This window comes from Paroedura picta, chromosome 1, assembly GCF_049243985.1.
Source record: "Paroedura picta isolate Pp20150507F chromosome 1, Ppicta_v3.0, whole genome shotgun sequence".
Taxonomy (NCBI): Eukaryota; Metazoa; Chordata; class Lepidosauria; order Squamata; family Gekkonidae; genus Paroedura; species Paroedura picta.
Genome location: NC_135369.1, coordinates 10,329,542 through 10,344,739, shown reverse-complemented (window position 1 = coordinate 10,344,739; position 15,198 = coordinate 10,329,542). Strand labels below are relative to the sequence as shown.

The 15,198-nt window shown below is 43.5% G+C and overlaps 1 protein-coding gene across 3 annotated transcripts; it reads left to right on the top strand.

Annotated features, from left to right (window-relative positions):
- The first annotated feature begins 4,059 nt into the window (after window positions 1-4,059).
- LOC143830908 (uncharacterized) lies at window positions 4,060-12,885 on the top strand. 3 transcript variants are annotated; one of them, XR_013228652.1, is made up of 4 exons: window positions 4,060-4,153; window positions 6,214-6,436; window positions 7,180-7,323; window positions 12,634-12,883. XR_013228652.1 is itself a non-coding variant. In XM_077324104.1 (4 exons), exons 1-4 carry the CDS (start codon window positions 5,361-5,363, stop codon window positions 12,730-12,732), a joined length of 483 nt encoding a protein of 160 aa, XP_077180219.1. In that variant the 5' UTR covers window positions 5,346-5,360; the 3' UTR covers window positions 12,733-12,885. The 3 variants fall into 3 exon arrangements, 1 of the variants encoding a protein (XP_077180219.1); XR_013228631.1 differs by lacking the exon at window positions 4,060-4,153 and adding an exon at window positions 4,192-4,511 and having other exon boundaries at window positions 12,634-12,827; XM_077324104.1 differs by lacking the exon at window positions 4,060-4,153 and adding an exon at window positions 5,346-5,377 and having other exon boundaries at window positions 12,634-12,885.
- The last annotated feature ends 2,313 nt before the right edge of the window (window positions 12,886-15,198 follow it).

Below are 15,198 nucleotides of genomic sequence, written 5' to 3'. Positions count from 1 at the left end.
AGTTGAACAATATTCAAACAAAGAGACAGAACAATATTAGAGAACACAAAGTCTTATTGGTGAGCCAGAATAAAGATGGTATCACGGAGACGACTGAGACTTCTTTGAAAGGAAATAGACAGATGTCTTGAGTTAAGTGAATGGGAACAGCAAAGAAGAAGACAAAGAAGAAGAAGAAGGCTTTCTCATTTGTCAAGAGGTGCAGTTCAAGGCAGACGGCAGGCATTACGATGTGTGAGAGCCCAGCTGATTGCTTCCAAGAAACAGACTTTGTTGAACAAAAGTAGAGTCTATTGAAGATACAAACAATGAAGAAGAAGAGTTGGTTCTTATATGCTGCTTTTTTCTACTCAAAGGAGTTTCAAAATTGCTTACAATTACCTTCCCTTTTCGCTCCCCACAACAGACACCCTGTGAGGGAGGGGAGGCTGAGAGAGCCCTGAGATTACTGAAGAAGAAGAGTTGGTTCTTATATGCCGCTTTTCTCTATCTGAAGGAGTCTCAAAGCGGCTTACAAGGTCTCCCAACTGGCTGCATGTGGAGGAGTGCAGAATTGAATCCGGTTCGCTAGATTAGAAGTCCGTGCTCCTATCCAATACACTAAACTGGCTCTCAGCGAAATGCCTACCCCTCAGAAACTTTGCTATAGAAAATTTGCTATAGTTCATGCCTAGGGTCCTCAGTTATACAGGACAGAAAGCAGAGTCAAGCAGCAAATGACCAAAATGGGAATTCATGGTTATGACATAATGGAGTAGTAAGATATTTTTGTTGTTATGTGCGAAGTCGTGTCCGACCCATCGCGACCCCATGGACAATGATCCTCCAGGCCTTCCTGTCCTCTACCATTCCCCGGAGTCCATTTAAGTTTGCACCTACTGCTTCAGTGACTCCATCCATCCACCTCATTCTCTGTCGTCCCCTTCTTCTTTTGCCCTCGATCTCTCCCAGCATTAGGCTCTTCTCCAGGGAGTCCTTCCTTCTCATGAGGTGGCCAAAATATTTGAGTTTCATCTTCAGGATCTGGCCTTCTAAAGAGCAGTCAGGGCTGATCTCCTCTAGGACTGACTGGTTTGTTCGCCTTGCAGTCCAAGGGACTCGCAAGAGTCTTCTCCAGCACCAGAGTTCAAAAGCCTCAATTCTTTGACGCTCGGCCTTCCTTATGGTCCAACTTTCGCAGCCATACATTGCAACTGGGAAGACCATAGCCTTGACTAAACGCACTTTTGTTGGCAGGGTGATGTCTCTGCTTTTTAGGATGCTGTCTAGATTTGCCATAGCTTTCCTCCCCAGGAGCAAGCGTCTTTTAATTTCTTTGCTGCAGTCCCCATCTGCAGTGATCTTGGAGCCCAGGAAAATAAAATCTGTCACTATCTCAATTTCTTCCCCTTCTATTTGCCAGGAATTGAGAGGGCCGGATGCCATGATCTTTGTTTTCTTGATGTTGAGTTTCAAGCCAACTTTGGCACTCTCCTCCTTCACCCGCATCAACAGGCTCTTTAGTTCCTCTTCACTTTCTGCCATTAGAGTGGTATCATCTGCATATCTGAGGTTGTTGATATTTCTCCCTGCAATCTTGATCCCAATTTGTGACTCCTCTAATCCCGCATTTCTCATGATGTGCTCTGCATACAAGTTAAATAGGCAAGGCGACAGTATACAGCCTTGCCGAACTACTTTCTCAATTTTGAACCAGTCAGTGATTCCATGTTCAGTTCTCACTGTTGCTTCTTGACCTGCATATAAATTTCTCAAGAGACAAATAAGATGCTCTGGTATTCCCATCTCTTTAAGAACTTGCCACAATTTGTTGTGCTCCACACAATCAAAGGCTTTAGCATAGTCAATGAAGCAGAAGTAGACGTTCTTCTGGTACTCCCTAGCTTTCTCCATGATCCAGCGTATGTTGGCAATTTGATCTCTAGTTCCTCTGCCTCTTCGAAATCCTGCCTGTACTTCTGGAAGTTCTCGGTCCACATATTGCTGGAGCCTAGCTTGTAGGATTTTGAGCATAACTTTGCTAGCATGAGAAATTAGTGCGATGGTGCGGTAGTTTGAACATTCTTTGGCATTGCCCTTCTTTGGGATTGGAATGTAAACTGACCTTTTCCAATCCTGTGGCCATTGTTGAGTTTTCCAAATTTGCTGGCATATTGAGTGTAGCACTTTTACTGCATCGTCCTTTAAGATTTTGAATAGTTCAACTGGAATGCTGTCACTACCACTAGCTTTATTGTTGCTCAGACTTCCTAAGGCCCATTTGACTTCACATTCCAGGATGTCTGGCTCCAGGTCAGTAACTACCCCATTGTGGTCATCAGGGATGTTAAGCTCGCTCTTGTATAGTTCTTAGTAAGATATTAGACTGTATAATTTAAATTGTGAGTTGTCATAGAACAATATTTGAACAAAGATATTGTATGTATGTATGTATGTATGTATGTATGTATGTAAGATACATTTATTTGTATATAGCCATAGGCCTTTACAAAATATAAAATACAAATTTACGAACAGTAAAATAGAATAAAAGGAACTGTATAAAAATATAAAATTTAAGACCAAAAAACTGAAACAGCATACAAAGTGCAAGAGTGTTAAGAGGCTGCCTTAGTGGTTGTAACATTGGCCCTTATTTTCCTTGCAGCCAAGGCAAATAGGGTGGTTTTATATGTTACATCATCAACCTGGTCAGATAAAAGATAGATTATCTTTTCAGCAACGGAGTGAAGGTTAGAACCCCATAAGGTCTCATTGAGGAATTTGGCTCTGGGTTGGGCATAAAGTAAGCAGTCAAAGATGTAGTGGGGTAAATCCTCCAGAGCTTGTGCACCACAAATACAGAAACGCTGGTTTTTTGGCGTACAGCTAAATCGACCCGCCAGTACCTCTGTAGGCATCGTTTCGAATCGAAGTGATGTAAAAGCTACTCTGAGATTATGGTTACTGATTTTCATTAGATAAGAGGATCTACGATGGTCATATTTAAACCGCTTAAACCATGTTGCTGTCTTAATTTCCAAAATTTGCATTATGTCTAACTGGGCATCACTTTTGAAGATCCAGTCTCTAAGGTGAGAGTTATTAGCTGAAGGATTTAGGAGGTCATCGGGGATGGAGTAGCGTGCAATAAGGCTATTAATAAGGCAATGCCGTGCTGGATCCTTAGATAACATTATATTAAAGGACTGATGACTAAATTTGTTTATGTTGGCTAACCTGAGGTTTTTCCACTGTTTTAAAATTGCCAAATGTACTCGGGCACTAAGAGAAGGCAGACCTGTTTCTGCCCTCATCAAAACAGCCGGAGTTCCCCTAGGTAGGGCTAGAATTCGCCTTAAGAATATATTTTGAACAGATTCTAGCCTAGGTATGAAGTTTTCCTTCCATCCCCAGACCTCTACTCCATACAAAAGATGGGGGATAACCTTGCACTTGTATAATTTGAGGGCTGGATCGATGAGGAAGCCTCCTGTTGTATAATAGAACTTCAGAATAGTGCCCACTAGGCGTGTTGCAGAGGCTCTAATGGTGTCCAGATGAAGTTTCCAATTCAGCCTCTCACTAAATGTGATACCCAGATATTTAAATGAGTTGCACTGGCTAACAGAATTTCCAGATATGCTCCAAGAGAACTTTTTGGCCCTTTTTCTAAAGACCATTACTTTTGTCTTATCGTAGTTTATTTTAAGACCTTCTTCTTTACAATAAGCACCAAGTTGTTGTAGTAGTCTTTGCATCCCAATTTTTGTGAGGGCACTTCCTGACAGGCACGTCAGAGAGATGCGTCTTTCTTCTCTGCTGAGCTTGCTCCTCCGTGGCTGCAACGGAGAGCCTTTGGTGAGACCCAGCTCTAATTATCAAGAGGAGGCAGTTTTGCTTTTAATGTTTTTTTAATTTGTGTCTGGAAGCAATGAGGAAGAATGACACGGAGAAGGATTTCCTGCGAAAGACCTCTCGAACAGAGGGGAATCCTTTATTTATACATAGACGTAAATCATTTCAAATAATCCCACGAGGTAGCGTGGAGCAAACTGATAGGCTTCAAGTAATCCTGCGAGGTAGCGTGGAGCAAACTGATAGGCTTCAAGTAATCCTGCGAGGTAGCGTGGAGCAAACTGATAGGCTTCAAGTAATCCTTTTTACATATAAGGTAATTGCTGTGCTGTAGTATCCTGATTGGTCTAGGTTAGATGCATAGGTGCAGCCTCAGAGAGCGTTGTTTGCCAACGCCCTCAGGCCGAATCTCTACAAATTTGTCTATTATTAAAGTCAGTTGCACCCACCCTGAGCCGACCAGGGAAGGGCGGGATAGAAATAAACAAGTATTACCACAGATATCTATCAGAATACAAGATGGCGACGGAGCAGTAGCAGCGTTTCTAGAGGCTCTCCTACGCATTTTCTTCTCTAATTAACTCCTGGAGCTTGTTTGAGTTGCTTGTATTATCGTCGGTGCCACCTGATTTACCCTGTGTCTTTACATCCGAGCTTGGAACTCTAAACCCCTGGTAGGACTCATTTATACTTAAATTCTGCTGTGTTTCGAGAACAGAGTGCCGTCAACTAAGAGAGTCTTTACCTTGGAGCTCACCGGGGGAGTTAACTATACTGAAGACAAGAAGCCAATTATCTATAGTTAGCAACTCTTGTTTCATTTTTTTTCCTGTCTGGAATTCTTCCTTGTCTGCTGTATTTAGTTTGTTTTGCTTCAACACGCCTTAACACGAATAAGCTCAGTGGACGGGATTGCAGCGAGCTTTTATGTCTCTCTTCTCCCCTGAACATCATTTGTTTATTTGAATATCCTGTTCTCCTGACTGTTCCTTTCATTGCCTATTTGTGACAATAACAGCCTCTCACTTGTGAGCTTTAAGCACTTGTGAGCTTTAGGACTTTTGCAATGGGAGGTGGTAAATGGGTGAGTAAGAGGGTGCATGAAGGTGATGGCGATATTACCCCACCCCCTGCCAGCAAGCAGACAAGATAGACGATTTTATTATGGCAAGTGGTATCTCAAAATATGCTGCCTCAACCTCAAACCGATTTGCTCCACTGGAAAATTGTATAATCATGTATGTATGTATGTATGTATGTTGCAATTTATATCCTGCCACTGTCAGTAAGGCTTTTGAACTCTGGTGCTGGAGAAGACTCTTGCGAGTCCCTTGGACTGCAAGGCGTACAAACCGGTCAGTCTTAGAGGAGATCAGCCCGGACTGCTCCTTCGAAGTTCAGATCCTGAAGATTAAACTTAAATACTTCCTTCATGAGAAGGAAGGACTCCCTGGAGAAGAGCCTAATGCTGGGAGCGATTGAGGTCAAAAGAAGAAGGGGTCGACAGAGAATGAGGTGGCTGGATGGAGTCACTGAAGCAGTAGGTGCAAACTTGAATGTACTCCGGGGAACGTTAGAGGACAGGAAGGCCTGGAGGATCATTGTCCACAGGGTTGCGATGGGTCGGACACGACTTCGCACCTAACAACAACAACAATGTATGTTGCAATTTATATCTTGCCACTGTCAGTAAACTGGCTCGCGGTGGGTCACACTAAACCCCCCAATAAAATACAGTATTAACGAATTAAAACACCAATTAAAACCCCCTATGGCGGCCAAAAGTAAGTCCCATGGCATTAACTGAAAGCTTAAATCCAATTATAGTATAGTGGTGAAGAGTGACAGCTCCTAATATGGCAATCTGGGTTCGATTCACCGCTCTTCCAAATACAGCCAGATGAGTGATTCTGGGCTCCTCACAGTCCTGTTAAAGCTATTCTCACAGAGCAGTCTCATAGCTCTCTCAACCTCATCTAACACACATGGTGTCTGTTATGGGGACAGAATGGATAGGCAATTGTAAGCCACTTGCAGACTTTGGGTACTGAAAAATAGGGTATGAAAACTAACTCTTCTCTTCTTCTAAATGCAACAGTATGAGAGAACTCACCCCATTAATGTCGGGTCAGCCCACGGATGGTATCACAGAGCATACAGAGATCTCCTTTAAAGGGAACAGCTATATGTCTTCAGTTTAGCTCGTGTGCAAAGGAAAGAGGAGGTTGGCTTCCCTTTTCCATGTGGGCTATACTTCCTCTGAAGATAATTTCTTAATACCCACCTTTGTTGAGAAGGAACTACTCCAGAGGGGTGCTCAAGTGAACTTTGCCAGCCTCATATACAGAAGTGAGTACGGTTTTTCTTGTTTGGCAGCCAATTCAAGATGTCTCTGACTCCACTGGAATCAGCCCTGCTGACTAACTCTGACACTGTCAACCAATGGAAGAAGGACGGGATGATCTCAAAGGAGCCATTGCAGGAGCTGACTATGGGCAACACTGTCAACCAATACAAGGAAGAAGGAACAAGCACTCCCATGATCTCCAAGGAGCGGTTGCAGGATTTGATCAGCAAGCATCTCCCAAACCTGAAACAAGTGAGAGAGGGTGGGGTGGGACTTAGGGGTGTCAATGAAGAAATTGCAGAGCTTAAGATATATGTGGAAATGGCAGGTTACGGTCAGTATAGGGATTTCCCAGAATAGTAGATCACATTCACTGCCTTGCTATAATGACAGACCTGTTCTCAGCAATCTGTTTTGAAGGCCATGTCCTTACTGCTTTCTGCAACAAAGGAAATTCTCCTTTCGAATCTAATTTTTAAAGGGAGGAGCCACAGAGTTCTCACACCCATCCCTCTTCATTCTTTGCCATTTTTGTGGGTGTGGAAATACATAACTGGGGAAGCTCCTTGTGGAGCCTGTAACATTTGAACCTTTGCCCCAATTGGCTTGTGGGAATCTTTAGCGGAAAGACCAATAAGGTAGGGGATGCTTCCCCAACTGCCTCCCCCTTCTCCTTCCAGTCAGAAGAAGAGCCAACCTCCGGAAGGTAAAACAGCTACAGAACGGGGTCTGGGAAGAAGGGCGGACCTGGGATGTGGATTAGAATAATAGAATCATAGAATTGGAAGGGACCTCCTGGGTGCAGTTTCTTCAGTCCAGGACTCAGGCAGGCTCTTTCCATCTGAGAGACCCCTGAGTAATGCTTTATTACTCAGTGATGTTGTTTTTAGAATTGCACTGGAAAGTATGCCCTGAGTTTGCACAGCCCAAGATCAGAAGGGGAAGTCATATTAAAATCTCCCACATACCCACTGAACTGAATGTTTTCTTTACAGGATGGCAAGATGCCTGAAGAAGGAGAAGCGAGAAGTGCTTCTGAAAACATCAGCAAGCCAGAGAAAATCAATGAAGCTTCCCCCATGCCTCTTGAGTACAATATCTCTCCCATGGCCAATGAGACAGTTACAGATCTTCAGGAGGTAAGAGGAGATGAAGGAGGTTCCTTATATATACTTTTCATGACCTTTATTAGGTTGTTGGAGGTGGGTCCTGTCTAGGGTTGTGCACGATGGGCCCAATTCGGACCAATTCATGTTCGGATTCGATGATTTCAGAGCGATTTGGGTTTGGCCGAATCGCTTCAGATCGATCCGAATCGCTTCAGAGCCAATGCAAGTCAATGTTGCTATTGACTTGCATTGGAAATCCTGCTCCCACATTTCTTGGGGGCTGGGGGGGAGGGGGTGTAAGCTATACCCCTCAAACACACAGGGTAGCTCAGGGAGGTTATTGTCTGACAGCCCTGTAAGTTTCAAGAAGATTGGACTATGGGTTCCAATCCTAGGGGCCCCCAAATAGGGTGCCCCTATCAGCCCCAATGGGTATAATGGACATTCGGCTCCCTAGGATATAATGGGCCTTTATATCCTATGGAGCCGAATCTTTGTTCCCAGCATAGGCTATAGAGGTATAGGGTCACCGCCTTGAAACTTGCAGGGTAGCTCAGGGAGGGCCTTCCCTGACTCCCCTGCAAGTGTCAAGAAGATTATCCCAAGGGGTCCAATCCTAGGGAATTCCAAATCGAGTGCCCCCATACCACCATTGTAGCCTATACTGGGAACTTAGAACTTCGACTAAACTTCCCCGTACCTGTGAGCCAAAGGCCATACATATATTATTTAAACTCTGCCAAGAAGAATCGATCCTATTGAAGGACTTCACTAGCAAACATTAAGTTGAAAAACAACCACTGATGAAAACTCACTAGAAAACGGTTATAATCTGGAGGCCGTTTGGGTTGTTCTATGAAAAGAAAATACATTTTTAGTTACATTTATTGTGGAATTGTTTATTATAGCCTAATAGGTTATTTCTTCTGTTATTATACAAAGATAAAAGGAGAACAGGAGTGGAGTCCAAGAGGTATTCTACATGGAGCTAAATAAAACAGTATAAAAAACAACCAGTTTAGACCGTTTTATTATATTACAATCGTTGTTCTGCATTGAATATAGTCTGTTGAAAAACTATGTTGCAATGCTCTCTGCATGAAACAATTCATAACCCTGCCCCCTATAGTTTTGCCAACTCCGCTTTGTTCTCTAAATCAGTCACTAATCTGCATAACTAAATAACTTCTCTGCATGGCTAATGTTCACTTTCACCAGTGTTGAAGGACATTGAAGGAAACAGAGAAGCAGTCTTCTGGAATCTTAGTGGTGTTTGTCAAATTCCCAAAGAAGAAGAAGAGTTGGTTCTTATATGAACAGTTTTCTCAGTGCCGTGGCGAGCCCAAGGTCACCCAGCTGGCTGCATGTGGGGGAGCGCAGAATCGAACCTGGCATGCCAGATTAGAAGTCCGCACTCCTAACCACTACACCAAAGATAAAAGGAGAACAGGAGTTGTGTCCAAGGCTTTCCCCCGTCCCATGCAATGGCAACATTTAGCACATGAGATTGTACTTTGAATGAGAGTCAGGCAACACTGAGGGGGGCATAGAGACATTTTAACTGAAAATAGGGGCTTTTCTGAGTTAACCACTAAACATTTGTCAATACTACAGGGTGGTGGTCTTTGAACAATATTTCAAAATGTGGGCTCAATATCAGACATACTTGCCTCTAGGCCAGAGGTTCTCAAAGTTCCTAAGGACGCGACCCTTGAATACATTTCCTCCTGTTGTGATGACCCCCGACCATAAAATTAGGCATGTCTTTTTTCGCAGAAATTAAACCGAAACTGACCCATGGCGTGAAGATCCATGGTTCAAGATTGTATATAAATTGGTTATAAATTGGCGGGTGCCTTCAGGAGGGGCGGCAACAGTGGCGGCGCCCTCCACCCCTGGCCCAGCTGCTTGCCCTGCTGCGACCCCTGTGAAAGGTTCATTATCATAGAATCATAGAATCATAGAGTTGGAAGGGGCCAAACAGGCCATCTAGTCCAACCCCCTGCTCAATACAGGATCAGCCCTAAGCATCCTAAGGCATCCAAGAAAAGTGTGTATCCAACCTTTGCTTGAAGACAGCCAGTAAGGGGGAGTTCACCACCTCTTTAGGCAGCCTATTCCACATCAAGATGATTCTCTTCCATTCCACACAATGCTTTCATGAGACAATAAACAGCTGATGCAAAGTTTCTGGAGCACTCTTTATATGTTGAGCACATGTGCTCCGTATTTGATGCCTAGTTACCATGGATTCACTAGATGGTTTGATGTTTGTGAAAGTGTACATCATCAAGAAAGAGCTATGAAAGAATTATCAGATTGACTTGTTCTGCAGCCAATAACTTATCTTACGCTACTGATCAAATATCTCAATGGGGCAATCTGACCTAACAATCTTTATCTGTTATCCCCAACATAGAGCATGCAATCAGCTCAGTCACATTCACATGGGAACAGACTGTAGAAAAGGATATTTCAGAGGCCTCTTCTGCATGATGGATAAGCTGATGAAAACTCACTAAATGCATCGTTGTTTTTCTGATCTCTGCTCAGAAGAGTTAATTTACTCCGCAAAACAGTTTGCAGATGATACCAAATTGGGAGGGCTGGCAAATACTCCGGAAGATAGAGACAGAGTTCAACGAGATCTGAACACAATGGAAAAATGGGCAAATGAGAACAAGATGCAATTTAATAAAGATAAGTGTAAAGTTCTGCATCTGGGTCAGAAAAATGAAAAGCATGCCTACTGGATGGGGGATACGCTTCTAGGTAGCTCTGTGTGTGAATGAGACCTTGGGGTAATTGTGGATTGTAAACTAAACATGAGCAGGCAGTGTGATGCAGCGGTAAAAAAGGCAAATGCCATTTTGGGCTGTATCAACAGCGGCATCACATCAAAATCACAAGATGTCATAGTCCCATTGTATACGGCACTGGTCAGACCACACCTGGAGTACTGTGTGCAGTTCTGGAGGCCTCACTTCAAGAAGGACGTAGATAAAATTGAAAGGGTACAGAGGAGAGCGACGAAGGTGATCTGGGGCCAAGGGACCAAGCCCTATGAAGATAGGTTGAGGGACTTGGGAATGTTCTGCCTGGAGAAAAGGAGGTTGAGAGGGGACATGATAGCCCTCTTTAAGTATTTGAAAGGTTGTCACTTGGAGGAGGGCAGGATGCTGTTTCCGTTGGCTGCAGAGGAGAGGACATGCAGTAATGGGTTTAAACTACAAGTACAACGATATAGGCTAGATATCAGGAAAAATTTTTTCACAGTCAGAGTAGTTCAGCAGTTGAATAGGCTGCCTAAGGAGGTGGTGAACTCCCCCTCACTGGCAGTCTTCAAGCAAAGGTTGGATAGACCCTTTTCTTGGATGCTTTAGGATGCTTAGGGCTGATCCTGCGTTGAGCAGGGGGTTGGACTAGATGGCCTGTATGGCACCTTCCAACTCTATGATTTTATGATTCTATAAGTAGACTTCAATGTTCTCTTTCCAATCACAGAATAAAAACAATTCAAGAATTCCAAATTCCAGATTTCCCTCCGAGGTGCTCCTCAGTTTAGATGTATTTCTGAGTAGTGTCAGTGATTTATTCGCATGAAGATGCAAAATATTCTCTTCCATGCCACACAATGTCTTCATGAGACAATAAAAAGGCTTTATATTAAAGTGAACACAAATGTAGATAACGTTGACCCAGGAGAGATCTTATACTTGGACTTTCAAAAGGCTTTCAGCCACAGGACAAAGACAGGCTGCTAAAATATCAAGGAGCTTTGCAATGGCTCCGAAGCCACACTGGAACTCAATGACAGGAATCAAAAAGTAGGTACACATGAGAAGTGCTCACAAGGGTATGCTTTGGAGCCAATACGGCTTAAATTATTCATACATGATACAGGTTGGTTGGTTAGGGTATGGCAATGAAATTTATGAAATTTAGAGTTGGTTGTTGTTATGTGCGAAGTCGTGTCTGACCCATCGCGTCCCCATGGACAATGATCCTCCAGGCCTTCCTGTCCTCTACCATTCCCCGGAGTCCATTTAAGTTTCCACCTACTGCTTCAGTGACTCCATCCAGCCACCTCATTCTCTGTCGTCCCCTTCTTCTTTTGCCCTCGATCGCTCCCAGCATTAGGCTCTTCTCCAGGGAGTCCTTCCTTCTCATGAGGTGGCCAAAGTATTTGAGTTTCATCTTCAGGATCTGGCCTTCTAAAGAGCAGTCAGGGCTGATCTCCTCTAGGACTGACCGGTTTGTTTGCCTTGCAGTCCAAGGGACTCGCAAGAGTCTTCTCCAGCACCAGAGTTCAAAAGCCTCAATTCTTTGACGCTCGGCCTTCCTTATGGTCCAACTTTCAAAGCCATACATTGCAACTGGGAAGACCATAGCCTTGACTAAACGCACTTTTGTTGGCAGGGTGATGTCTCTGCTTTTTAGGATGCTGTCTAGATTTGCCCTAGCTTTCCTCCCCAGGAGCAAGCGTCTTTTAATTTCTTTGCTGCAGTCCCCATCTGCAGTGATCTTGGAGCCCAGGAAAATAAAATCTGTCACTATCTCCATTTCTTCCCCATCTATTTGCCAGGAATTGAGAGGGCCGGATGCCATGATCTTTGCTTTCTTGATGTTGAGTTTGAAGCCAACCTTTGCACTCTCCTCCTTCACCCGCATGAACAGGCTCTTTAGTTCCTCTTCACTTTCTGTTGGTTGGTTGGGGTATGGCAATATAGTCTGGGATAAAAAAAAAAAAAGAATCCCAGCTTTAAGTAAAGACTTTGGGTGTCTCAACTATCTTCCTTCGTAAAACTACAGGGGGCAGGGCTATGAACTGTTTCATGCAGAGAGCACTGCAACGTAGTTTTTCAACAGACTATATTCAATGAAGAACAACAATTGTAATATAATAAAGCGGTCTAAACTGGTTGTTTTTTTAAACGTTTCATTTGGCTCCATGCAGAATACCTCAGAAACAACGTTTAAAAGATGCATAAAGATGCTTAAAGCACCGAAGAGGCAGTTCACCATGCAGAACGAAATCAGTTTTGCGGAGTAAATTAACTCTTCTGTGCAGAGATCAGAAAAACAATGATGTGTTAAGTGAGTTTCAATCAGCTTATCCATCATGCAGAAGAGGCCCCGTGGGGTCTTATATAGCGCAGCAAATACAATAACCATCTCAGAACTTAATGTTTTCCAGTGTCTTTGTCCCAGGATTATGCTTGCGTCCTGCAGAAATGTGCCCCATACCCTAAGCTGAAATAAACAACCACCTTTTTCAGGATATTCAATAAAATTGGAATTACTGTAAGTATGACTTCAGTGTTCTCTTTCCAATCACAGAATGAAAACAATTCAAGAATTCCAAATTCCAGATTTCCCTCTGAGTTGCTCCTCAGTTTAGATGTATTTCTGAGTCGTGTCAGTGATTTATTCGCATGAAGATGCAAAAGATTCTCTTCCATTCCACACAATGTCTTCATGAGACAATAAAAAGTTGATGCAAAGTTTCTGGAGTGGAGTCCATGACTTTATCCTTGATCTGGTGACAGGTCCTGACCATCTTATTCTCTTCGCATTCAATGGGGGGTGTCAAGAAGACTACAAGGCTTTATATTAAAGTCAACACAAATATAGACAAAGGTGACCCAGGAGAGATCATATACTTGGGACTTTCAAAAGGCTTCCAGCCACAGCATGAATGAAGACAGGTTCTCTTACAGATTTAAAACTGTTAAAATATCAGGAAGATTTGCAATGTCCTTGTGGCTCTGAAGCCACACTGGAGCTCAGTGGCAGGAATCAAAAAGCAGGCATACATGAGAAGTTCTCACAAGGGAGGGGAGTCACAAGGATAAGCACCTTTAAGACCAACAAAGATTTATTCAAGGCGTGAGCTTTCGAGTGCAAGCACCCTTCGTCATATGATCTTCTTACATGACAGGGAATATATAGCAAAAATCCCTGTCATGTAAGATCATAGTCTGCCAGCTAGACCTGATGGCTTTCTTCCTCAGAGCCATTAATACCTTTATCCAAATCCATTTAAGGCCATCACCCCCCCCCACTTGGCCAGGTATTGTCCTAATCTCCGGGGACCCTGGAAACTTCCAGCACATGCTTACCTGAGCCTTGTCACGTAGCCCCCTTCCCAAAACCCCATAAAAACTGTGGCTTCACACAGCCACTCTGAGTGTCTTCCAACCCGGGACCTCCCACGCTGGTTCGTGCTTCTTCCTCTGACCCACCACTCCTCGGACAGGTAACTATCAACCCTTCCCCCCCTTCTCTATATGACTGCTTGTATGTGTGTTAGCTATTTGTGTGTCTTTTTGTTATTTTCCTTTCAATAAAAGCTTATATTAATATTTTACCATTTACATCTGTGTTTGCCTTGAGTTCCTACGGGTGGAATCGACCCTCGTATACATAGGTAACGATCCGATAAACGCTAAGTTACCCCCCTCTCGCAGCATTTGAGCTAATATTCCCCACAAGCTCAAAGATACGTGTTTTTAGGACACGTGTTCAGCAATTTGGGTAACACTGGTTCTTGAGGACTTAAAATTTCCATCAGATATGCTTTTATAATTTAAAGTCCAGTCTAGACAGAAACAATAATCAAGACAATTTGTTGTGAACACTTCAAATAATAAATTGAAGGACAAGAGTTAGGTAACAACTCTTGCAGAAATTGCATATTTGACTTTAAGTGTCACCTACCAAAAGGGAAACCATTCTCTCACCATGCATTAAAGAATCCACTCATTTTAATCTTTAATCTTTTAATCACACATTCCGATGTATTATGCAGAGTTGCCAACTCTGCGGTGGGTTAACACATTTGAAAAATTGATATAGAGGAAATAGTCATTTTGAACCCAGAGATGTCCTTGAGAAAAGAAAGGGTGGACTTAAAAGGTCTCAGCACTCGTTAGGTAAAGGTAAAGGTATCCCCTGTGCAAGCACCGGGTCATGTCTGACCCTTGGGGTGACGCCCTCCAGCATTTTCATGGCAGACTCAATACGGGGTGGTTTGCCAGTGCCTTCCCCAATCATTGCTGTTTACCCCCCAGCAGCAATCTGGGTACTCATTTTACCGACCTCGGAAGGATGGAAGGCTGAGTCAACCTTGAGCCGGCTGCTGGGATCGAACTCACAGCCTCATGGACAAAGCTTTCAGACAGCATTTCGGCCGCTTACCACTCAGTGCGACAAGAGGCTCTTCCAGCACTTGTTATGTTGACAAAATGTGCTCCTTTTTTGATGCCTAGTTACCATGGATTCACGAGATGGTTTGATGCTTTTGAAAGTGTAAATCATCAAGAAAGAGCTATGAGAGAATTATCAGATTGGCTTGTTCTGTAGCCAATAAATAAACTGTAGCCAGTTTGGTGTAGTGGTTAGGAGTGCGGACTTCTAATCTGGCATGCCAGGTTCGATTCTGCGCTCCCTCACATGCAACCAGCTGGGTGACCTTGGGCTCGCCACAGCACTGATAAAACTGTTCTGACCGAGCAGTGATATCAGGGCTCTCTCAGCTTCACCCACCCCACAGGGTATCTGTTGTGGGGAGAGGAAAGGGAAGGCGACTGTAAGCCGCTTTGAGCCTCCTTCAGGTAGGGAAAAGGGGCATATAAGAACCAACTCTTCTTCTTCTTCTTCTTCTTCTTCTTCTTCTTCTTCTTCTTCTTCTTCTTCTTCTTCTTCTTCTTCTTCTTCTTCTTCTTCTTCTTCTTCTTCTTCTTCTTCTTCTTCTTCTTCTTCTTCTTCTATTATGCTACTGATCAAATATCCAAAGGGGGCAATCTGACCTAACAATCTTCATCTGCTATCTCCAACAAAGAGCATGCCACCAGCTCAGTCACGTTCACGTGGGAACAGACTGTAGAAAAGGATATTTCAGTT

Bases quoted from the DNA above. Each gene is read 5' to 3' on its own strand.
- LOC143830908 (XM_077324104.1), top strand. The intron at 6,437-7,179 runs GTGAGAGAGGGT...TTTTCTTTACAG, and splicing joins ATCTCCCAAACCTGAAACAA to GATGGCAAGATGCCTGAAGA. The intron at 7,324-12,633 runs GTAAGAGGAGAT...TTCCAATCACAG, and splicing joins CAGTTACAGATCTTCAGGAG to AATGAAAACAATTCAAGAAT.